The sequence below is a fragment of the Gavialis gangeticus genome, unplaced genomic scaffold (assembly GCF_001723915.1).
Source record: "Gavialis gangeticus isolate Ggan-Ray unplaced genomic scaffold, GavGan_comp1, whole genome shotgun sequence".
NCBI classification, from domain to species: Eukaryota; Metazoa; Chordata; order Crocodylia; family Gavialidae; genus Gavialis; species Gavialis gangeticus.
The window spans coordinates 47,795,961-47,819,951 of record NW_017729024.1 but is presented as its reverse complement, the minus strand read 5'-3'; the positions used below and the strand labels follow the sequence as shown (position 1 = coordinate 47,819,951).

Below are 23,991 nucleotides of genomic sequence, written 5' to 3'. Positions count from 1 at the left end.
CGGGGGGGGGATTCGGGGGGGGGGGGGCGGTGGGAGGTGGGGATGGACAATTCTCCCATGGCTGCAAGGCTCCTGGCCTTGGGCAGCTTTGCAGCTGTTTTCTATCTCCCCCTCCCCCACCTCCACCCCCACCCCCCACACACACACCTTCCAGTGGAACCAGACGCATGCAAGGAGTGAGAGACAGCTGTGCTACCACTGCAAAGCTGCCAGAGCTTTGGCAGAATTGTCTCCAGGCCCTGCATACCTCTGAGTCTGCTGGGAGGCATGCAGGGAATTGGAGACAGCTGTGCTGCAACTGCAAGGCAGCCCAGGCACAGGGAGATTCCCAGGCTCTACAAAAGGCAATGGGGTTGGGGATTGCAAAGGCCTGAGCCAGGAACTGAAGTCAGGGAAGGTGTGCCTGTCCCAGTTCATGGTCCCACTGGCTTTAAATGCCATATGTCACCTAAATGCATATTACACTTAGCAATCTAAGAGCCAGGAGCCAGGGTCAGGGAAGCTGTCACCAGCCCTACTTCCCTGCACCTCTGACTTTAAACTATCCTGTGTGCAGCCCAGGTGAGCTGCATGTGAGAAGATATAAAACCAGAGGCCTGTCTATTGGCAGCCTGTCTTCTTCCCGGGCAGGGGAGACGACAGGCTGCCAATACAGGAGCTCCCCTAAGTGCAGGGGAGCAGCTCAAGTGTGTAGGTCTCCAGCCAGAGGGCTGGAACATATATATGTGTGCTCCAGCTCCTGGGCTAATTTTCAACCATTGAGAAATTCTTAACAGTAAAAATGAACATTCATACCCAGCTTGTGTCATGCTACTGGTACAGCATGTGGCATCTCTGTGGCATCGCAGACAAAAAACTGGCAAGGCTTTCATTTAAACAAGGAATGAAACAGGCTGCAGAAAGCATCAATTATCTCTACACAATGTGGCAATAAAACTCAGAGACATGATATAGTGTGAGGCTGTGTGCACACTGTGAGTTCATCATTCTCAGTTAGGTTAAACAAAGACCATTTTCTAAGGATATAAAAACATCATGGTCAGATGTGATGTGGCTCCTCTGGCATCACTGGACTTACACAGAGGGTAGGGACACCTGTACATTTGGAGCAATTTCAAAAGGGGAGGCGTGGGAGGAGTGGGGGCTCTTGCTCCAAACAGAATAGCAGCTGTTATATTCTAAGAGTTAAGCTTGAGCAAGGCTAGAACAATACAAATGTAGCAAAGGCACTCCAGCATCAACACTGCTTCATCCAGGGTTAAAACTGGAGCAGTTTTACTATCTTTGTATCACCCCCAGCTTATCCACCTGCAGCTGTTAGAAGGAAACAACTGCTACCCACTCCCAATCAGCAGCTCCCTGTTTATTAGATGTATATCCTACTTTATCCAAAAAGTATTGAAATATTCCCCTTTTGACCTGGCTTCAAACATACATGGGTCCATACTTTGAGCAGTGAACATGACCTTTGTATTACTTGGCTGCTCCCACAGCTCCCCGCAGGTGAGTCTATGGGGAGGGAGGGGCATAGACAATGTGTCAGGGGGGTGGGACACTGCCTGCCACCCCTCCTCCTCTCTGGGGTAGAGCCATGGCTGGAGGGAAGCAGCAGTGGCAGTCGGGCCATAGTAGTAGGGTAGAGCCACAGCCTGGTGCATGAGTGGCTGGTAGAGGGAGAAGGTGAGGGCAGCATGGCCTCCCCCTCTGCCCCCCATCCATTACTCTTCACACTGCTGGTGGTGTGGCTTGCACGGGGGTTCTGGTGGCAGTGGCAGCAATGAGTCTCATTGCCCTGCTCCACTCTCCCATGCCAAGTCCTACCTGCTGGGATGTGGAGGCAGCTTCTGCCCATGCCTGTCCAGCTAGGCTGCAGCCCCATGCCTGCAGTGGGTGCACAAATCTGGGAGGGGCACCTGCTCCCTGCCTTCCCCACACACCCATTCCCTGCCCCACACACCGGGGGACTGGGGCCCAGGGGCAGGAGGCAGCAGGTCAGGAGTGACAGCAGGGCCAGGGGGCTGTTTTCTACTTAAACTATTTCCTGGGTGGGACTAGCCATCAGTGCTTACAAATAGGTCCTGGTACAAAAAAGACTGAGAACCACTGCTTTAAGTAAAATGAGATCACTTAAAAAAATCCATTAATATTTTTCACATAGGTGCTGTATTACTTTTCATCACAACAGTAATTATACCTTTTAAATAAATCTGGACATAAATCTGCGTCCATTGTAAAGAGGCTAAGTGAAGTAAATGCCATGTACAGAGAAGTGAGGAGGTGTAATCAAGGTCATATTTCCTCAGTTTGACTTTGAAACATAGGACTTGCCATACCAGATCCAACCTCAGTTCCTGTCTTTTGACAGTGGTCTACACCATATGTTTCAGAGGAAGATCATAGATGTGGGAAAATCTTCCCCTACATACATCTTCTCCTAATCTCTAGTAGGTAGAGATAAACCATGAGGCACGGTGTTAAATATCCCTTCTGTTTATTTATTTACAAACATGCATAATTATAGCTAACCCTCACATAACACCCTATCATTAGGGGAAGAAGAAAAAATGAAAGCAGGGAAATTAAAATCTTATCAAGGACCATAAAGGGGAGTTAATGTCAGAATAGGAATTATAATCCAGGTACCCAATTTTCTGTTCTGACCATATATGCTCTGTGAACAAAAACAATTATCTATTACTTTTTCATCACTTCCAGAACACAAACTGGTGCTTCTTCTGGCAAGCAGAAAGAGCCAGCCATTCTGTGTTTAGAAATTTGAGAAATAATAATGTCCTAGCCACTTGCTGACAGTATTTCTCAGAGGGCTGATCTACATGTGCGCTTTAATGCACAGTAGCCTATTTTACTGTACATTAAAATGTTACAAAAAACAGTGCAATTACACTAATGTGCAGTAAAATAACCTACTGCACATTAAGCATCACTTAAAAACTGTGCACATTTGTTACTATACATTAAGGCAGCCTAATGCATGTTTCTTTAGTACCTCACATTGGAGGTACTGAATTTAATGCGCATTAGAAAAAGTGCCTTAAGCACGTGTAGATGCACCCAGTGTAACTTCATGGATGAGTCAGACCAAGAGCAAGAAACCCTATAAAAGACAGCAGCTGTTACTGACCAATGCTCAGTCAGCTGTATTCCAAATCATTGCATCTCCCAAGCTTTTCTGGGGAGGTGGGGGAGTGGGGGAAGGGCTTTTAGGAGACACCATGCATTGAAAGTACAAGTCCATTTATGAAGGCATTGCCCACTGAGGTAAGAAATAACAAATATTTTCCAGGCCAACCTCTTGTTTTGAAATTCACTTGTTACAAACTGCACAATTCTCTGTTTTCAGGGTGAATTTGTCTGTGGGCTTCTGTGCTGATAAAAGGGGCTAGATCAGCAGCTATAGCCTTGCAGTCCTCCATTAAGACCCAGACTAAGTATAGCATGAGCATTGGCAATGGGATCTTCCTTATTCATGGACTGTTCCTTAACCTAGAGCTGGAGGTCTCACTTGTAGCCTGTCGTCTATATAATATTTCTATAATTCAACACCTGTCCCACATCACAAATTGGCAAAAGTGGAGTCTTCTGGGTTGACCAGGTTTGCAGGTTGCTACCATGTCATAAAGCTCTTGCTTAGCATAGAAGCAGCATTAGACTTCAGAGGGTGATTCAAACTCCATGTACCTTATCTGCTTCACATCCTTGCCAGGACTGGAACCAATTGTTATGGTGGGTTTTTCAAGGCGGATATGTGCTGATAGGAACCTAGATGAAGTCCCCTCATTTCACATGTGCCACCAGGCAACCAGCAAATGAACTCTTAATCTTGGTTTTTCCCTCTACTGCATAGCGTCACACACTCACACATCCTGTAGTCCTTCTCATCTCCCCACTCTAATGAGATATGTACTACTATGTACAAGCAAAGAGAGAGTCTGAAGTTGCACCCTATACCTACCAGGCAAAACAAAAGTGATAAGAGTATAGTTTTTTTATTGGTGTAGCATTATCCACACTAGGGATTTATGCTGACATAGATCCAGGATCACACTTGTTCACACCCCTGACAGAGTGACAGTGACAAGTCTGTAGGATGGACATTACCTTCGAAGAAACAGCAATGTAGAATGTATTGTGAGCCTGTATTCAGGCACTTTTTTGTGTGCTGGATAACTTTGGTTCAAATCAGCAACCTGGGTTGGGCAGAGAAGAATTTAAACCTGGGTTCCCCACATGTAAGGTGAGCATCCAAAACACTGAGCTAGAGAATTATGAGGGATGAGGAAGGGTTTGGTTTCATTTGGGGTCAAACAGAACATTCCATTCAATTGGGAAGGAAACTTGTTGCTTCAGCAGGAAAATCTGAACAGTTTTCAGGTCAATGCAAACCTTTTCAGCTTTTGCTGCAACCACTAAATTAAAATCATTCATTTGCCCAGCTCCACTTTTAGTTTTGCCCCTGGCTCTGCTAGAGTGACCTTGGGCAAATTGCTTAACCTAGGGGTGCTCAATCTGTAGCCCGCAGGCCAGATACAGCCCAAAGTGCCACGTCATTTGGCCCATGGGTCTGGAAATTTGGGGGTGGGAGGGTGGCATTGCTCCCCTGCTGCCAAATCTCTAGACCTGTGGGAAGCCCCAAACCCTGCATACTGGATCTGGCATCCAATTCCAGCACTCAGGGCTGGGTGGGGGCAGCACCAGGCCCCAAGGTTCAATCCTTGTGTGGAGAAGATGAGAGGGGTCTTTGCCAGCACTCCAGAACCCAATCCCAGTTCACAGGGACAGGAAGAGGTGGCACCATGCCACTGGCACCCAATACTGGTGTGTAGGAGGTAGACGGGGGTAGCACTAGGCCCCCAGGGTCCAATCCCAGTATGCAGGACAGAGAAGGGGCAATGCAGGGCCCCAGGGCCTGATCTGGCCCACAGATGAGCCCTATGCCATTCATCCAGCCAATGGGGCCAAAAGGTTGAGCACCACTGGCTTAAAATATCTGTGGTAAAGCAGGTAGGATGTCCTTAAAGTAAATAAGATTTCCCTTTCACTGCAGCCTGTCTTGAAACTTGGTAAATATTTGCAAACTATATAAATTCCTAATTGAATAAGATACCATATTTTCCAGTGTATAGGATATACCCCTGAGAAAAGATAAAGATAACGTTTTTAACATAAATGTGATTGACTTTTGGTCAACTTTAAAAGATATATATTTCAGTTGTTTTTCATTGCTTACATTCAGTATATAAAATATGCTATAGTATTTATGGTAAGTAGGATGCTGTAGTAGATATAGTATCAACCAGAATCTATTTGTTACTTTTTACAGTTAAACTCAGCTTTAGAAATCAAAGCCAAATGCCAGCTGACTCTCCCAAAACATAAAAGTAGTATGCCACATAAATAACATAAAAAAACTTGCCTTTCATTCCATGTGGTTGCCTCCAGAGTTTTTAGCTCTTGTGTTGTATCCATATTTCTAATTAAAACAGCATTTAGTAGCCATTGCACAAGGTTCACTTCTCTCCCCACAACTCTTTTTTTTTGAGGTCACTGACCTGATAAATCCAGAACCTCCTGACAAATAGTTTGGTGCAGGCAACTGATAAAGTTGAGTCATCTGGACTTGTTCTGTCCTACCTCAGCTAGTCTATTGAGCACCAGTCACACGACAATGACTTTGCACTTTGTTTAGTTTGATCCAGTTATTTAGTACAAAGCTCTGATGTCTATTGTTTGGATTGATAAGTTAAGACTCTGCTGTCTAAGCAATCAAGCCATGGGTTCATACCACTGTATCTAACTGTATTTTCTATTCTCTGACACCAGATGCAGTAAATTACATTTACTCCCAGATCCCCGAACTCCCAACCCTCTATTCAAGAACAGCAGAGCCAGTTCCTGGGCGGGACGGACCAAGCAGGGTAGCTGGTAAGTCTCAAGGACCATGGTATTATAACAGACAATCCAGTAGCCATGAACTTTTTTTTATGCATTAACTTTAATGGAATTGGTGTTCAGTTCTAGTTTAAATGGAAGGAAATGCATTTTGTGCTTTATAGATAAGTGAAGGATATTTGAGCAACGGTGAGCATTTTGAGAGTCATTTTTTATATATATATTACATATATTGTGAGTCCTAAAAATGAGCATTGTTTACTTGGCATATATTTCTTAATGGAAGCATTCAGCTTGATTCTCTCCCCTTCTCTGCTGATACAAATCTGCATAATCTAAACCATGATTGTAGCACCTTTTCTGCATAAAACTCCCATTAAGATAAATGAAATGTGTGCTTATACATAGACACAAACATACATGCACACACACTCACGTACAACTTAATATGTGCATGAAGTCTTACTGAAAACTATTTATTTTAGAACAATGTTAGGGAGAAAAATATATTGCTTCCTTTGTATTTTAGGATGAAATTGTAGAATTTCCTAGCCTACAAGTTTCAGCACCAGTGAGTATTTAAAACACAGTAAATTATTAGTAGAGATTTAGAGATTGTTTTATTATTTTCAATAGTGTTCTAAGTATCAAAATGACATATTTCATATGTCAATATGCAGATCATTACATCATACATATCACCATGAAAGATGAGAATGAAAGAAGGCTTAGTAGAATGCCAGTTATTTAACATAAGAGGGGAATGCATAGGATTATGCACAAATGGGGAGATGAAATTTTGCTTGAGATTCTTGTTGCAAGTCACTCAGAATACACCCCTCAGCCCTGCGTGGGAAACAAATTCACACATTTATTTTGCCTGTGTTTCTAGCTCTCTTGTCAAAAAATAGAAAAATTATGGTATCTATCATTCTGTAGCTGACCCAAACCTGTCAGCGAGGCCTGCTTGTAGTGTTCTTTGACAACAGGAATCCACGTGTTGCAACAGCTTAAAGGAAAGGAAAGCTAGCCTATACAGTTAAAGATCAGTTAAACATTAAACATGAAGTTTTGTTACATATTTAATATTTGTTGATAAAGTTTTATTTAAAAGTAACAGATTTTAAAGCCGTGTTTTAAAGACCGTTAAACAGGCAGACACTATTTATTAAGTCACACTCTAGCATCTTAGTCTTACAGAATACTAAATTATATGTCATTTTAATTAAACTTAAACAGAAAGGATACTTGCATTTAGATAGGCTATTGTTTTCAAGTACTACTTGCTCTTTCAACCTGGTATCATCAGTTATTTTCTACCCATATTAATGTCATGCTTTTAGCAGTTAAGTGCCCACATTAAAAAAAAAAGTAATGTTGGTTCATTTTTCAGCATCTTTTAGAAGATTCCCTATAAATAGAAGCTGTCAAATGCCAATGGATTATCTAAAATGCAGATTAGCAAGGATCTATTATTCTTCTTTTCCTACATAAACACTTTTCATTGACAAATTGCTTCTAAAAAAAAACCCCACTTATTGAATACTTGCCTATACTGGTATGCCTGTAATCACACAAGTAGTTTTAATTAAGACATTAAAAATACTTGTATGATTAAGAAATCACCTGTGCAAAAGTCCCAAAATGTCCCTTTTTGGCAATCTTCTAAGTGGTTTGAACTCTTTTGAAGCTGTCACCTAAATGCCCGCCATATTAGTGTTCACGATGAACAGTGATCCTAGATAAGGAATTGAATGTTTCACCATTAAATGTGGCAAAATCTGTATGTGACTCCATTACAACCAGGGTTGTTAATCCAAGAACATTTGGCATTCTTCAAGTTTTTTACTGACAGCCACACTTTCTTACTGATAGGTGTTTTACATAAGGTAAATTCATAGATTCATAGATGTAGGGTCGGAAGAGACCTAAGTAGATCTTCAAGTCCAACCCCCTGCCCTGGGCAGGAGAGAATACTGGGCTTATATGACCCCAACTAGGTAATTATCCAGCCTCCTCTAAAAGACCCCCAGGGTAGGAGCCAGCACCACTTCCTTTGGAAGTTGGTTCCAGATCCTAGCCACCCTGACTGTGAAAATGTAACTCTTCTGCCAGGCCTAGGGTTACCATCTGTCCCATTCATCCCACAAGAGTCCCAGATTTTGGAGAAGGGTCCTGGGCATGGGGTGCAGATTAAAATGAGTGTCCCATGTGTGGAACACAGTCTGGCAGGGAAGAAAAGTGGTGTGGTGTCCCAGGAAAGTGGTTGGGCAGGCTGCCGCTCCACTTCAGCCTCTTCCTGCAGTGTGCCACTGACTTGTGGGGAACAGAGGGAAAAGAGGAGAAGGAAGGAGGGGGGCAGTGTCCCAGATGTCCCATATTTCCAACCAGGATGGATGGTCACCCTAGCTAGGTCCTAGTTAGAAGGGCTGGGTTTAAAGTTAGGGGTTAATATCAACCATATTAAAAAGGTAAAAAGTTTGCAATAAAAAAATGTTCTTGGGTTGGCAACTTGGTGGTGATAGTTTTATACTGTGCTTCCCCCCAACCCCAGCCAGGGACTCCCTTTTCACCTTCACACCTTAATGCCCCCAACTGCACCCTGCACCATGCTTCCCCCACAACTCATCCCCCAGCCGTACCCTCAGTGACACCTCTTTCCTTGTCCTGGCATGGACCCTCAAAGAAGCCTATCTTCAACCCAGCAGTATTACAGGCAGTGTGGGACACAGCAGCAACAGCACTGTGGCTGAGTGAATACTCTCTGCAGGGTGTCATGCTCCTGCTCAGACACCAGATGGCTCTACTCTGCTCTGCTCTGCTCTGCTCTGCCCATTGGAGTTTCAGTCAAACTATGGTTGCTTAGTGTTTTTATTGACTGTTAAAGTTTTTTTCACAAACTTTACTGACAGCCATTTGTAGCCTGATTTTTACTGACTGTAACTTTACTGACAGTTGGCATACCTGATTACAACAGATCAAATTCCAAAGGTACAGAACCACCTGACCTGCTTTTTGTTTATCTGGAAGTCCAACATAGATCTGTGGATCAGTCTTGAAAGTCTTCCCAAGGTACAGCTCCTGTTGCTTTCATTCAGATGTTCCACATATGAAGGGGTTGAAGAACACATCCTATTTGGCATTTAAAAATGTGAACTATCACACAAATGGAAGAACGTACTTTGTTGGAAAACAAAAGCACCCATGATATTACTGGCCTCTGAAGAGTTTGCATAGCAGCAGCCTGAGCTATTTAAAAGAGGTCAGGTGACTTTCCAAAAACCACACCCCAAGATAATGACATAGCCAAGAATGGATCCCTGAGATTCTGACTCCCAGTCCGTGTCCCAGTCACCAAGTTTGACTGACCCCATCCCAATATCACAAGCAAAACTGAGCAAATTCCAAATGAGTGATGGAGGTATTCATCTTTTTTTAACCATCTTAAAGTCCCTGGAACTTGGATTTAAGGTTCAAGTCATAGCTATTTGTATGAGACATTATAAACAGTGGTCTCAGGGTTCCCCAAAGGCAGACTACCCTAAATGCCTGAAGTTTGATAGCTGTTGTGTATTACCATTAGTGATGCATGACATAGTACTAATGCCAATTGGTCAAATGGAAATTAAGAATACAAACCAGCATTCCATTCTCTTCCTGCTCTGAGTGTTCAGCTAACTCTACTCCTCCATCAATCTAGACCAGTGGTCTCCAAACTTTTTTGATCGCGCACCTCTATCAGTAAAAAAATTTTGAGCACGCACCCCCAATATATGTAAATTTATTGGGGGCACCACTGAGGGCACCACTGTCAACCCCTCCGCGTTGTGGAATTCCCACTCTTCCCTCAGGATACCTCATGTACCGTACGTGACATGTGACTGTCTGACATACGGACCGAGTGAGGGCGCCAGTGTCAATCCATATATTAAATATTAGTAAAGCTTAATTTCTTTCTTATTTTTTTAGATAAAAAATAAATATAAATAGAAGTTCTAATATTTTCTTCCCGCACCCCAATGGATCGTCTCGCGCACCCCACTTTGGAGACCACTGATCTAGACTACCAACTGGGGCTCCTGTATCCTATTCAGCCAACCAGGGCACAAGTCAAGGGACACAATCCCTTCAGTATGAAGATGAGAACTTTGAGATGTCAGATGGGCAATGCACCTTAGCTTCAACCGCTTGTAGCCTTGGGGCTCAGAGAACACTCCTCACTGTAGTAAATGTGTGTTCCTTAAAGGGACATGAGGTAGTGAGCAACTGGCATCACATGCCCACTTTAACAAGTATCAAAGAGTACTCCATAGGCTACTGTGCTGGTCTGCCATGCAACAGACAGCATTCCTGCTTCTGCAAGCATGCATGCTAACTTCTAACAATCCATCAGGATGCTTGAGCAGATATACCCATCCTTCATTTTAGTAAACCATCAGAGTTGCAAGGAATTCTGATTTCATAGGTAGGGTAAGAAACTCCTGGGCATTGGATGATGAGACAAAATTCTACAACCATGGGCCAGTGAGCTGCTAACAGCCTCAGTAGACCAATTCTGTATAGTTAGAATAAGTTATGGCAACTCCTCCTTTTTCTTCACCAAGTTTTTGGTGGGCATGGAAAAACTCAAGGAGGGTGAAAAATGACCATGCATGGAGAATGGACATGGTTAAACACAAGTCAGAATGTGCTGTTCTACACTAGGGAAGCAGGAATATTATTACTGTGAATGCTCAGAATTTTGCTGCCTATAATTTCAGATGCCCAGTGACCTCAGGTATCTTAAAACTGTTCAGTGCAGCAGTTGACTTCTCTAGCTACATAAAGAGGTCTGACATGTACACTACCGAAGGCTTCCCCAGGCCTGTGGGAAAGGTGGGAATGGGGGGCAGTTGTACTGGACAGTTTTCGGAATATGTTAGACAAGAACTTGTATGGAATGGTTTGGATAGGGGTAATCCTGCGTTGAGCAGGGGGCTGGACAAGATGACCTCTGGAGGACCCTTCCAGCCCTACTTTTGTATGATTCTATTTCCTGGTTCCAAAATGGGAAGTATAAAGATATACCAGGTCCCCAAATTTCACTTATAGGCCCTGATTCGTCCTATGCTTATGACGGAGTCTAGTCCTAGGAAGCTACACATAAGCTTGATAATACATACATAGTGAGAGAGAAGGAATGATTGAAACCAAGCTTAGGAAAGTTGTACATTAGTTCTATGGTATATTAAAAAAAAACACACAAATAGGGATTGTATTGTTTTTTTCCTCCTAGGAAGTGCACCACAGTAACTGGCATAGTAATAATTTACTTTTTTTTGTCATTCACTACTAAAAATACACCATATATTGCTGCCCATAATGATAGAAAGCATGTTAATACCACTGTGATCCAGTGTGGTTATCATGAGATGGTCAGGTAAGTTTCATGATAGCAGGTGGTATCTCTCATGATGGTAACTGCAGTTAAGTGCCCATGCATGTGGGTTAAAGGATTGACATGATTTCACCTTTATACAAGAAGCATTTAATTAGATGACTGCATTCAACCACCCATGGTACCATGAAGATCCAACTGTGATGTTTGAAAACCCTGTTTAGGAAGCCTCAAAAACACTGAACCCTTTGAAAATACTGTTTAGGAACCCATACAGAGGGAACATTTCTGTATCTTTTAATAAATAAAAAGGGTAAGGTAAACCTTTAACTTGTCACTTTCCTTTGTCAGCTGTGCATTGACTACACCTAATCAAAGTACTTCACACTCCTAATTGATGAGAACCCCTTCCACCTAGACTGAGTTGGAAAATTATGTCCAGTTTTCAGCACACAGGCCTAGGATACAGCTGCTTGAAGTATAGTTTAAAGTGCAGTATCTTAGGGCAACTTTACACGTGCTCTGGGGTGGAGAGGGGTGGTGCTTTAATTAGAGCAGCTCTGAAAACCACTCTAATTACAGCGCCTGCAGCATCCCATGTATTCAGCATCACATGTATTCAGCATCCCATGCTTTAAAATGGTGGCAGGGGCACTTTGACTAAATCTCATTTGACAAGCTTTAATTTTGAAGCATGAGGACACTGAATATACATGACTTAAAGCCTGCTAGAGCATGCTAATTAGCACACTCCAGCAGACTCGATTAATCAAGTCTGCTCCAAAATGTGCTAATCAGCACGCATTGAAGCACAGATGTGTAGCACGTGTATAGGCGCCCTTAATAACCAGCTCTGTTCACAGCACTTCACCTCTAACATGGAATGCTTGGCTCTTTAGTACTAGGAGAGAAGGAAGGGGCATGGTAGTGTTCTTTGTTTGGCAATTAACCATTCACTGGCTTTTTTTGTTGTAACATGCACTTCCTCTCTTGTTTTCATTCAAGCTTTGTACACCATGGAAATTAATGTGGAGAAGGACAAACAGACAGGAGAGACCAAGATTCTCTCTACAACACCTGTTGGTCCAGAGGGGGCTCATCAAAAAGGACTGAAAGTCTATGATGATGGTACCAAGGTAGTCTATGAGGTTCACTCTGGAGGCACAGTGGTAGAAAATGGAATACATAAATTAAGCCCAAAGGATGTTGATGAACTTATGCAGAAAGCTGGACAATCAAGTGTAAGAGGAGGGTATGAAACAGTGACTGTACCAGACAGAAATGTGATAGCAGATGGAAACCTTAGCCATACGAAGGAGCAAATGCTCTTCAAGGAGGCAAAGTTGGAAATGGTGCATAAATCCAGTAAAGGGCATTCTATGGATCCTCAACACCAAGCAAAACTCTCTGGTGATGCAGTCCCAGAGGCCAGTGCTGATCAACCAGTGACAATGATTTTTATGGGATACCAAAACATTGACGATGAAGAGGAGACAAAGAAAGTGCTAGGCTATGATGAAGCTATCAAAGCAGAACTTGTCCTTATTGACGAAGATGACGAGAAGTCATTGCGTGAGAAGACTGTGACGGATGTGTCCACCATGGATGGAAATGCAGCTGAGCTCGTCTCTGGAAGACCTTTGTCAGACACAACTGAGCCCTCCTCTCCTGAGGGGAAAGAAGAAAGTCTGCCCATGGAACCAGTTCCAGGTACACAAAAGAAAAAGCGCTGTCAATGCTGTATTGTCATGTGACCACTTCTTCCTTCCCTGTTCTGATCAACACCTGCTCCATCACTTCTTTAGACCTCACTGTACTTCTAACTGCAATACTGTGAACTGGAAGTGAATGCCTCCATTGCCTTGCAGCTGGGTTGCTTTGATTTCTAGTTCTTCAGGAAGATGAACGCATGATTATTTTCCCATGAAATGTACTGATTGTTTTTTAGTTTTTATTGAGTGAGAGAAAAATGGGAAAGTGAACAGATGTTTTCATATTTATTTTATTTTATATATATATAGAAAGGAAACACTTTTTACATTTTACTTCATGTATCTGGCAAGTTTGATGAGATTCCTAATGTTTTTGGCGAATCTGAGTTTCACAGAAGCCAGATATGAGAGCCTTAAAAAAAATCACATTTTTAACTTTATTTTATAAATCCTATGTTTTATTTGGGGAAGGGGGAGGGGGTATGGGCTGGGTCATTTTAATGTTTTAATTTGCTGAAACTCTGACACATCCTTCCCAGAAAATTTGCATAGTTTTATTTTATATTAACTTTTCAGCTTAGTTTGTGGTGTCAAAAAGCCATTGGCCATTTCTGCTTATTGGTAAAACCAAAAGTGGACCTTAATTATTTTTTGTAAAAAATCACGAGTGATGATTTTGCCTTATACCAATCTTCCAGATTACAGTATTGTGTGTCTACTTCATCTCCTTAAATTATAGTTGAAATCAACTTGACATGAAAAAGATCCAGCTGTCACCACAACTGAAATGTTGTTACTGATTTAATTACTTGCTTTTCAGTAACTCTTTCTATGTTTATTTATGAGGTTTTACTGCTGAACACTGACATATGAGAAATACTATGTTTCTGTTTCTTTGGAATGTGAAACAAACATCCTTAACAGTCTGACCCACTGAAGTCCCTTGCAACAGTGCTGTTGACTTCAGTGGTGGTAAGAACTGGTTCTTATTTTGTACCTCTTTTCAGAGAAGTATTTCTTGATAAGTGTACCCAAGGTGCACTCATATGCTCAGAGGCATAGGATCTGATCCTGCCAGTCTTAACACTGGCAAAATCCCACTGAAGCAAACAGACACTTTGCTTCAATAGGTACTTCAGGAGAAGGACTATGTCCATGAGTCTGAGATTTCCAAAAGTGACTAATAATTTTGGATGCCTTGACTTTCATTTTTTACTCTTTGAGGAACCTAAAAGGAGCTTGATTTTCAAAAAATTATTGTCAGCTGGTCTCTGAAAATCATGCCCCCCAAAGTGCCTCAAGTTGAATATCCCAAAAACTGAGGCATCTTAAATCAACAATTGGTTTTGAAAATCTTAGTCCATAGACTCTACTATCTATGGTAGAAAAGAAACCAGTTTTTTCATGGGAAGGGTATGGGCCTGATTGTGATCTCACTTAAGTGAATTGCTTCTGATTTCTACCAGTGGAAGTGAGATCACCATTAGGATATTTATTCTGGTGGTATTAAAGTACTTTCAGTCCTGGGGATTATTTGAAGTGTCTTTGAAATGTCCAGACTTCCAAAAAAAATAATACAACAAAAAAAACCTCTTTCCAGTCTTGGGTGGTTTCTGTGACATTTCTGCTCTTTCTTGGATGGTGCTTTTACTGCATTAATTGTCAGTTCCAAACATCTGCTTAAACAGAGTTTTTGCTCTGTACTCTTTTCTTTCTGTGCCGTTGAGAAAGATGCTTGTTCATGGTAGCTATAGTATGAAGCATACAAAAGAAAACAAGGAACTTAAAAATAAGAACTTATTCTGCTCAGCCATTTTGCCATTAATAGCAGTGCATTCATCTAACCTTTCACAATTTACCTAGCTGACCTTCAGCAAAGGGTAAGTCAAGATGAGAAAAAGATAGCTTTAGAGACATGGCTCCTGCTAAATGATAACAGCCCACATGTTCACAGCAGATACTGGAAATACACAAGAAGCCTGATCTAATGTGCAGTGGGTTCCTCTTGGCAATAGTGTGTTTTTTGGATCAGAAAGGGGCCTGTTTTATCAGCTGGTATTCTTCAAAACATCACTCGATCTCAATCAGGCTCGCAAGGTCAATGGCTTTATCAAGGGAAAAGCTGTCATGAGCCCATCGGTATGGCCATGTGACCAGTGGCTTGCTTTTCTGTTTTGGAAGCCGGCAACCTGATTTTTTAAGAGGAGCTGAATTTCAACAGCTCTAGACACCTCTAAAAGTCAGGCCATTTTTAGCTCCATTGTACTTAGCTGACATCTACAACTTTGAATTTTGCAGCCAACCCAGCGAAAGTTGCTACAAGAGACTAGTCTGTAGCAGGTGAACCCACACAAGGAGCAGCTTGGAAGTATAGGTGTGGAGCTCTAGTCCAGTGGAAGAATATCAATTCCTTAGCATTTTTTTTTTACTATAAAGGGAAATAAGTTAATATCTTGCATATCCTATTTGCTTTACTTCTAACTTTTCCTATAATATAACTGAGCTCAGCCAAGTCACACATATATGTACATTCAACAGGGATTTGCCCAATGCAGCAGTAGGTCCTGGGCTTATCTCCTTCCTGATCAAGGTACCACTTGGTTATACAAGAACTCTTTATACAAGAACTTTATACAAGATCTCTCCCATTCAGGGATCTAATTTTTAAAAAAAAATAAGTTTCCAAAGCAACTCTTGCAGCCCTCTCCCCTTGGCCTCATTAGGTCTTTAATTACATAATGAACTTCAGCCCCCTTTGACCCTTCATCACTGCCCTCCTCTTCCTAGCTGAAGCTTCCCCCTCCCCCACCCCCACAGAGGCTCCTGGCAGGTGTCTTTCCCTAGGTCCTCTGCTTAGGAGCCTTGAAAGATTACCTCCACCCCAATGGGCACTTACACAGATAATCCTCCCCTTCTTTCAGACCTCTCACTTCAGGCCTGATTCTCTTTAAAGACTTGCCTCAGGGTAGGGTCACTAGGAGATGCCTGTACTTTGGATGGGCCTATATAAAACAGCCAGACATGGCCCTTTACTGGTTAGAAGTAGAGCACAATCCATAAACACTTATTTCTCACACTGCGAACATGGTGTTGTTCAGGTATTGCAGCTCATATTTAATGCCGCTGTTGCAGTCATTCATGTGAACATCATAGTTAATGGGCCAATGTTAATCCAGAAAAACCATGGCTTTTTGGTAGAGAACCTAAAAAGGATTTGGGTTTGCTTGGGGTTTTTTGTTTGTTTTGTTTTGCTTTTTACTTTTTGACCAACACTAGTTTCCTGTTCAGGGCTGGGTGGGTGGGGAAGAAAAACTTTCATTCTAAACTGACAGGGTCAGATCCTCAGCTATATCAGCTTATACCGGCTGGCCCCAGCATTTTTAATTCTTGGCAGCAAGTCTCACTGCATGAGCTAGACTTTAATTTTTTCATTTTAACCTCTATTCTTTAGAAACTGCAGCCAAATTACGTGGCAAATTCAAACATGTTAACATAGGCTAATGAATGTACCAGTATATAGATTTCTATCACTTTCTTGAGCTTCAGAACAGGTTTATTTTTCCTCCACTCCTAGATATAGACTAGCTGGTAGAAACATGCACAATCAGAAACAAAGCAAAAGGTCCACTATCTGAAAGGTGCAGAGATAGATTTCATAAGATTCTCACAATGGGAGTTTCTATTTCATTTTGTTTTAAACAAACTCCCTGTTTCTGCTCAATTTAAGCTATAATTATGTATGTTGCAAGTTCAGCATGAAAAGATACTTACAAACAAAAGAAATAGATTCAGAACCTGGTTCTGTGACAACATTTTGCCACAGCAAACTGTGCGCCTTAACTTTTGTAAGAAAATTAACAACAAAACACTTTTCAGTGTATCTTTTCCTAAACGAGAAAAAGGTAGCCTATGAAACTTTTTATATTTTGTATTTTCTAAGTTTTTTACAGATTTACTTTTCATGTTGTCCCTAGTTTTCATCAAGGGACTGTTTTGTTTTTTTTGACAAACCACTGCATTTTTTTAAAAGAGAGAAATACAAAATCATAAAACACAACATTATCCTTAGTGGCCAGGCAATCTCTTTCAATTCCAATAACTTCAATACAGAAAGAAAAGAATTACAGGGTTGTTTTCTTTTTTTATTTCCCGTGGCTGATGTACTGTATGGTATATGTTTACAGAACTCCTCTGGTCTGCCTTTGTGACGTTATCTAAATGAATGACAAAATAGGTATGATGTGCCACTTGACAGTTTGCCTTAGCACTCTTCATTTTTCTTCTTCTGTTTGTGTGTGTGTGTGTGTGTGTGTGTGTGTGGTTTTGTTTTTTTCCAAACAGTGCAGGCTGTATTCCAAAGCTGTATGAACACAACATTATCTTTCAATCCCCTCAGTGACATAAATGTGTGCAGACCCTTCTCAATTAAAAGACCAAAGCCTCAACTCTGGAGTGGTGTGGTTGATAAAGCCCAAGTCTTGAAAACACATATCCATAAACTTAACTGTACTCGGAGTCATGCCATTGAAATCCATGGGACTGTAAGTAAAAGGGAAATGAATACACATAAGCGTCTGCAGATTAGTACAGGGTGTAGTTGAGGACTTATTTGTATACCTGGTAGCAGTTTGATGCGCTGCAGAAGTACCCACTGGTCTTAGGATCTTGAGAGGTGCTTTGTGCATTACTATTCTCATGCACAAAGAAAGGGTGCCCAGCGATGCTTGGGATTAGCTTCTGAGCCAGTAGTATTGCTACCACTGCCATTATATTACTGATATAACAATATCCGGTAGCTCACTAATGACCGTGCTATCAGTTCCTCCACATTCTGTTCAAGTAAACCAGTGGCTCATAAATTATCTCTGTACTTTCAAGAGGGAGTACAGAGATAAAACCTCAAACACGTGCTGAGTGGGAGCAAAATGATGGCATATAGATATGTCAGATAACATTTTTAAATAAGGGTGCATTTCTTCTTGATTTAATCTAACCAAGCCAATCTACTTCTCACTGCATACTCTGAAAATAAGTGAAGATATAATAGAAAATATAGAATTTCACATTTGTGTATTTTTTTAAGGAATAAATATTTTTATAACAAAAGAACAATCCAGAATGGGAATAGAGCTCCATGGTCTCAACATGCCCAGGACACTGAGTCTCTGAACTTTCTTTACACTGTGATGATAGCACCAAACTTCTTGGAGTCTTTTGTAAATGAAATCATACCTTTTGTCTGGACATAGGTCCACAATACATTTTTTTAAGAAAAATGTGAAATGGAATCTAATCAATATTAAACAACTATTTAAAATGTAGTTAAGCCAATAATATTTAACCAGAGCCAAATTTGACCCTAGGTATGAAACAACTAAATAAAAGATACATTTCAGAGCATCTTAATTGTTTTCTCTAATAAGCCCTCCGGGCAGTTAATAGTTTCCTATTATTAATTAGAGAGACAAAAGGTTAAATGACTGAAAAGTAGTAAAAATGAAAAGTTTTTTTATCAATTGTTTTCTATTTCATCACTCAACATTTCAAAAGTCAATGTTAGAAAAAGAAATCATTATCATAGAAAATGCAGCAGAAAATAATTCAAAAAACCATGTTGATATTTTTCCCATTTGTTTAATTAATTTTGAATTCTCAAACCTTGACAAACTTTGACCAGCTCTATCTCTATAATAAAAAGGTCTGGAGTTGCTAAGATGATGCTGTGCCAGGCATTTTCATTACAAGAATCCACCTGAGTATTGGGTGTAATGATAAATCACAGATGATAAAATCCAGTAAAATTAGTTCGTACCCTGTGTATGAACAGAAAGTTCTATCGTATGATACCTTTAAGATGATAATTTAATCCAAAAAGAGTGTAAATTATTATGTAATATAAAAGTATTCATCTAATATCCTACCTTGTAAATATTGACAAGAATGCATGAATGTTCTTAAAATTATCCAACTTCATTTAAAAAGAGAAATACTAAAAATGCTGAACACATACTAGCCTTCATCCTCCTGGTTTCCCTGTTGTTGTTGTTCTCTTTTAGAGAAAAAAGCAAACAACTTGCTCAGTGAATAGTTCTGGGTTCTACAGGGCCAGTGAAATCAATAGCCTTACTGCTATGCGCCAGTGCCAATCAGAGGGACTCCGGATAGTTGAAGTGGGCAGATCTGGAGTGTGAAATTCTGCAGCTTTCCTAACCCCTTTCTTGGGTTCATACAGATTCATACTGTAATCACACTTCCCCTGTTACTTAAACCTGCATTTAAGTCTCACAGACTTTTTAAAGCCTCTCTTAAGGTTTGCTCTTCCTAAACCATACCAGACAGATGCCAATCCAGCTTCCTCTTAAAAACCTCCAAGAAAGGTTCCCTCAGCAGCTCATTCCATTCTCTTCCTTTTCTTATGGATAGAAAGACTTTCCTGAGGTTTGATCTAAATCTATTTTGCTGCACTTTAACCCACTGCCACCAGTCCTGCCCTCTGTGGCAGGGGAGAATGATGATTCCCCATCTTTCTATGGCAGCCTTTCAGATTTTTGTAAACTGTTATTGTGTCTCATCTCCTCTTCCCCTTTATATCTTTTCCTCCAAAGTAAACCAATTACTTTGTTCAGTTACTGACTTTTTGAGTAGACTTTTAAGACTAGGCCATAAGACACAAGACCCCTCCCCCCTTGGCTTAACGGAAATATTCGTATATGTAAGATTAAGCTCAAGTACATTGCTCACAGGCTCAGAGCCTTAAGCTATACAGATGTAAGGGAAGTTTGCACTGCTTTAATTAGTCTGATATTTAAATTGGTATAGTTCAGCTGATGCACATTTCTAAAAGATTTGACACTTTAAATATGGCTTTCTGGCTGACAGGAAGCCCAAAGACCGTTTTTTGCACCTCCCCAGGCTTTTGTCATGCAGTAGTGACTGGTATACTGTTGATGTGAACACAATGTGCACACAAAACCATTATATAAAGAGAGAGATTGGGTTTTTCATTAGAACTTTTCCCCTCCCATCTCTGCTTTTCCATCCATTTTCTGCATTTGTCTGTAGTCCTGGACACTACTGTTCATCTTCTTCCTTTCCCACTCCTTTGACTTTTCTTTACCCAGCTTTCTGTAAGTAGAGGGTGAACCTCATAAACTAAAATACAGAACTCAACTCTCCGGAGAGCTGTGCAAGTAGGTAAGGTAAAAAGATACTAGCCTTCCCCTAGCCCAGTGGTCTCCAACCTTTTTAAATAAGAAGATCACCTTTGGCATTCAAAAGCAACCCTAGATCTACCGTGCATTGCCACTGCCCCCCCTCCCGCCCCCCCACATACCCCCACACCCAGCAGGTAAGTCTATGGAGAGGGAAGGGGGGTGCAGATCGAGGCAGAGGGAGAAAAAATTATTTGGGGGCATGCCTCCCCAGCAGGTAAGTCCCACCCAGCCAGGGCCCCACTCAATTTACTCCTGCTCCTGCCTCTGTGGCACTGTCCCTTACCATGGGGGCTCAATCTAACCCCCGCCCCTTCCCTCCCCCATGGACTGACCTGCCGAGCTGGGGCATGCACATGCATGCACGCGGGCACTCAGCCCCCCTCCCCAGCCTTGGATCAACTCCAAGAGGCTCTGAGATCTACCACAAGAGGCTCTGAGTTCTGCCAGTGGATCAAGATCCACTGGTTGGTGACCACTGTCCTAGCCCTTAGATATCTCACATATTTTCCTAGATGATACCAGGCAAGTTCTGCTCTCAACAGAATCCCTCTGACATCACTGAGGTTGCAAGTGTGTACAATTAAGCGGCCCCCACTAAAATCTTCCCAGTTCCAATGGTTAATTTTACTGCTTTGTTCCCCATTTTTTATATAAGGAATGTTACAAATAGCACAGTGTAGACTGATGCCCTCAACATATGAATGCCACCCTGTGTAACAGAAGGTAGAATCTGGCCCCTACCTGTACCTCACAAAGTCATGCTGCTACTGTCAGTCGAGAGGGAGGAGCCAAGGGTAGAATTTAAAGTCCATCGTTGGACAATACAATTTGTACAGAACCCTCTCAATAAAAGCAGTTTGTTTTTTAACGGGCAGTCGGCATGTGAAACAGTTAATTCTGCTGTGCAGTAGAGCAAGAGGATCTATGCAACCATTGAAGGCCCTAATTCAGCATAGCACTTAAGTGCATGTTTAAAATTACTGTATACAGGCAGACAGGAGACAAATCCATTTAAAGGCTTTAGTGATGAGGATCTGTGCAATAAGGGTAGACAAGAAATGCCAGGCCAGGAACAAGGACAAACAAGCATTTCTAAAAAGTTTCCTGTCCCCTCCCTACCACACCCAAGCCATTAAAAAAAAAGAAAAATAAGATGATTCTTTTAGGGGTTCAAGAAAATGTTGTGTAAAATGCAGCTTTTATGGTGAATGTAGGTTGTGGATGAGACCTTTTTTTTGAGCTTTATTCGCCCACTTTCTTTGTGAGCAAATGTAAATAAAATCCCATTTGTTGGGGAAAAACTGCTGTGCTAACACTGGATTAGAATCGCTGGGATAGCTGCTGTACTTTGTAACCTGAAGTGTACTTTTTTGACTGTTATGTTATTTTTTTCTTCAGATTAAAAAAAAAATCAAACAAGAAAAAATGAAAACAAAACAAACAAAAAAAATCCAAGAACACTGCCAGCAACAGCCAAGCTGTAACTGTGGCTTCTCTCTTTTTTTTTTCTCTGTACAGTATTACTAGTAAATAAATCTGCCTTTTCACTGCGCCTCCTTCTGTGTCTTTGTGCTGTTTTCTCTCTAACTCCCACTCTTCAAGATGCTCTGTGATCTCAAGGACATACTGCAGTGGAGCACCCTCACTCACTAAAAGAATTAATGTACTAACCCCGCCCCCATTTATTTTTTTTCTCCCCTATTGTGCTGGGCTGCTCCTACTGCTACTTCTTTTAGATGCTTCAACACATAATTAACTTGTCATGCCTGTTACTGTGCCATTTTTCTTTTCCTTTTTCCTCCTCATGTGATACTTTGCCTGACACACTATAGGCCCTCTTGCTGTAAGATCAAATGGCACCTTCTTCTGTTTGTGGAAGATAAAGGCTTGATGTTAATCAGTAAAGCAATACTTCACAAGCAATTTACTTTTGAACCAGGGAAAGTATTCCATACAGTATATTTAAGTCTCAAGAATAATCAGTGAAAAGATTTGGGCATTGTTCAACAGAATATAATTTTCTTCCAGGATTTATTTCAGAAAAAAAATCCAGCACAGTTCTATTTCTTGTAAAAATAAGCTTTTGGATTCCCTTACGTGGTTTTTAAACACCATATTTAGATTAATAAAATTGCTAGAAAGGGTCCTGTATCCAAATGCTCCTATTGCCCTTGACATAACTCAGAAATACAGTTTACACACAGCAAATCAAAGTAATTCACAACAAATCACTTGTCTTATTCTCCACTGCTGTCCCATCCGCTGCCTCTTTTGCAATTGTCTTAGAAAAAATAAGGTAAGCTATGTTGCATTGTGTCACCTTACAATTGACATCTGGGGGATAGAATAGAAAGAATGACCTGTGTTAAGTTCCCTGTGGTGATAGTGCTTCTGGCAATAGATAAAAACATGAGCATCAAATAGGGGGAAAGGGTTTTATGTCTCCCTTTGGTGCTTCATGTTAAAGACTTGAAAGGTTGAGGGGTAGATTTAAGTTATTTTTTCTTATCTGGTTTTGAACAAAAGAAATGCAGGTTTTATCTAGTCTGGATGACTAAGTGAATGATGACTGGTGTTTTTATGACATTCAAGATACCAAGGAAGGGAAATCTGATTAATTGAGAGAAGAAATTCTGGAACATAGTGATTCAGACTTTTTAGCCATGTCCAAATGTGCATGGACATTTGGTTCCCCAGGGGCAACTAGCAGCAGCACACCTTGTGCCGCCGCTAATTGTCCTTAGGGAACACCCATGCCAAATGCACTCTGGTGCACTGCAAGTTACCCTGGGTGGGGTAGAGGATGCTGGGGCCAGCAGCCTTACCTAGGGTCCTGGGGGCCTCCTGGGGCTGCAGCAGTGGTGATCCTGCCATGCGGAGCCAGGCCTGCAGTAGGGTGCAGCTTTGGCTTTGGGTGGTGCACGCTTGCTACCGTGTGCACTGCTCCACCTTTTTTTCCACAGTTTTTTTTTTTGACCCCTGGATATCCAAGGGTCAAAAAAACCTTTTGTGCTGCTTCCTTGCAATGCAGGGAACAACTGAACGTGCAGTACGTGGCACCACGGACATGTCTGTGATGCCACATGCCACAGGGTCACACTCATCTGGACGTGGTTTTTTGGTGCATCTACATGTGCACTTTACTGTGGAGTACACCAATTAGCTCCACAGTAAACATTATCATCTACACATGTGCCAGTATTAGGGTGCAGTAAACTAATTAACTCTGCTGTAAGATACTACTGTCCAGGACAGTACTTAACAGGAGTACTTAATTACTGGTAGAGTAATTAACTGTGCTGAAACATACATGTAGATGCTAACTGGGGGCATAAATTAGACCCAGTCAGCCTAGCCAGCTGGGGGTCTGCTCTGCCCCAACTCAAATTGCTGCTGTCCCAGTCGCACACGTGACAAGGCTTGAACTTCTCCACAGTTTATTGCTTCACATGAATTGCATGTGTAGATGCACCCTTTGTGTTGCAAACATTTGTGTCAAAGTTCTTTAGAAACTGTCCAGTCTACATATTGGTGTTAACCAGGAGTTTCTCCAACAAGAACAGTTCAACGTAGGACATGCCTATTGTCACTAGGGTTTAAATGTAACAGTAATAAACAGGCACAAGCTCTGTCTCCCCCCTTTCCAAATCACCTTCCAAAGATTAATCTTTTTTTCATTGTAATAACATTTTTTTTGCAACAACAAATGGGAGAGAAGCTGCTCAACTCTAATAATATATTTAAACCATATTCTTGCTGCTCTTCTTATGTAGCTTGT

The 23,991-nt window shown here is 41.4% G+C and overlaps 1 protein-coding gene across 2 annotated transcripts in view; it reads left to right on the top strand.

Annotated features, from left to right (window-relative positions):
• LOC109297363 (A-kinase anchor protein 2-like) overlaps window positions 1–23,991 on the top strand; it is a 557,784-nt gene that overhangs the window by 260,052 nt on the left and 273,741 nt on the right. For both annotated transcript variants that reach the window (XM_019517063.1, XM_019517064.1), the window contains exons 6-7: window positions 5,842–5,943; window positions 12,293–12,997. In XM_019517063.1, the coding sequence (XP_019372608.1) occupies window positions 5,842–5,943; window positions 12,293–12,997 (807 nt within the window). The remainder of the gene's footprint in view (window positions 1–5,841; window positions 5,944–12,292; window positions 12,998–23,991) is intronic.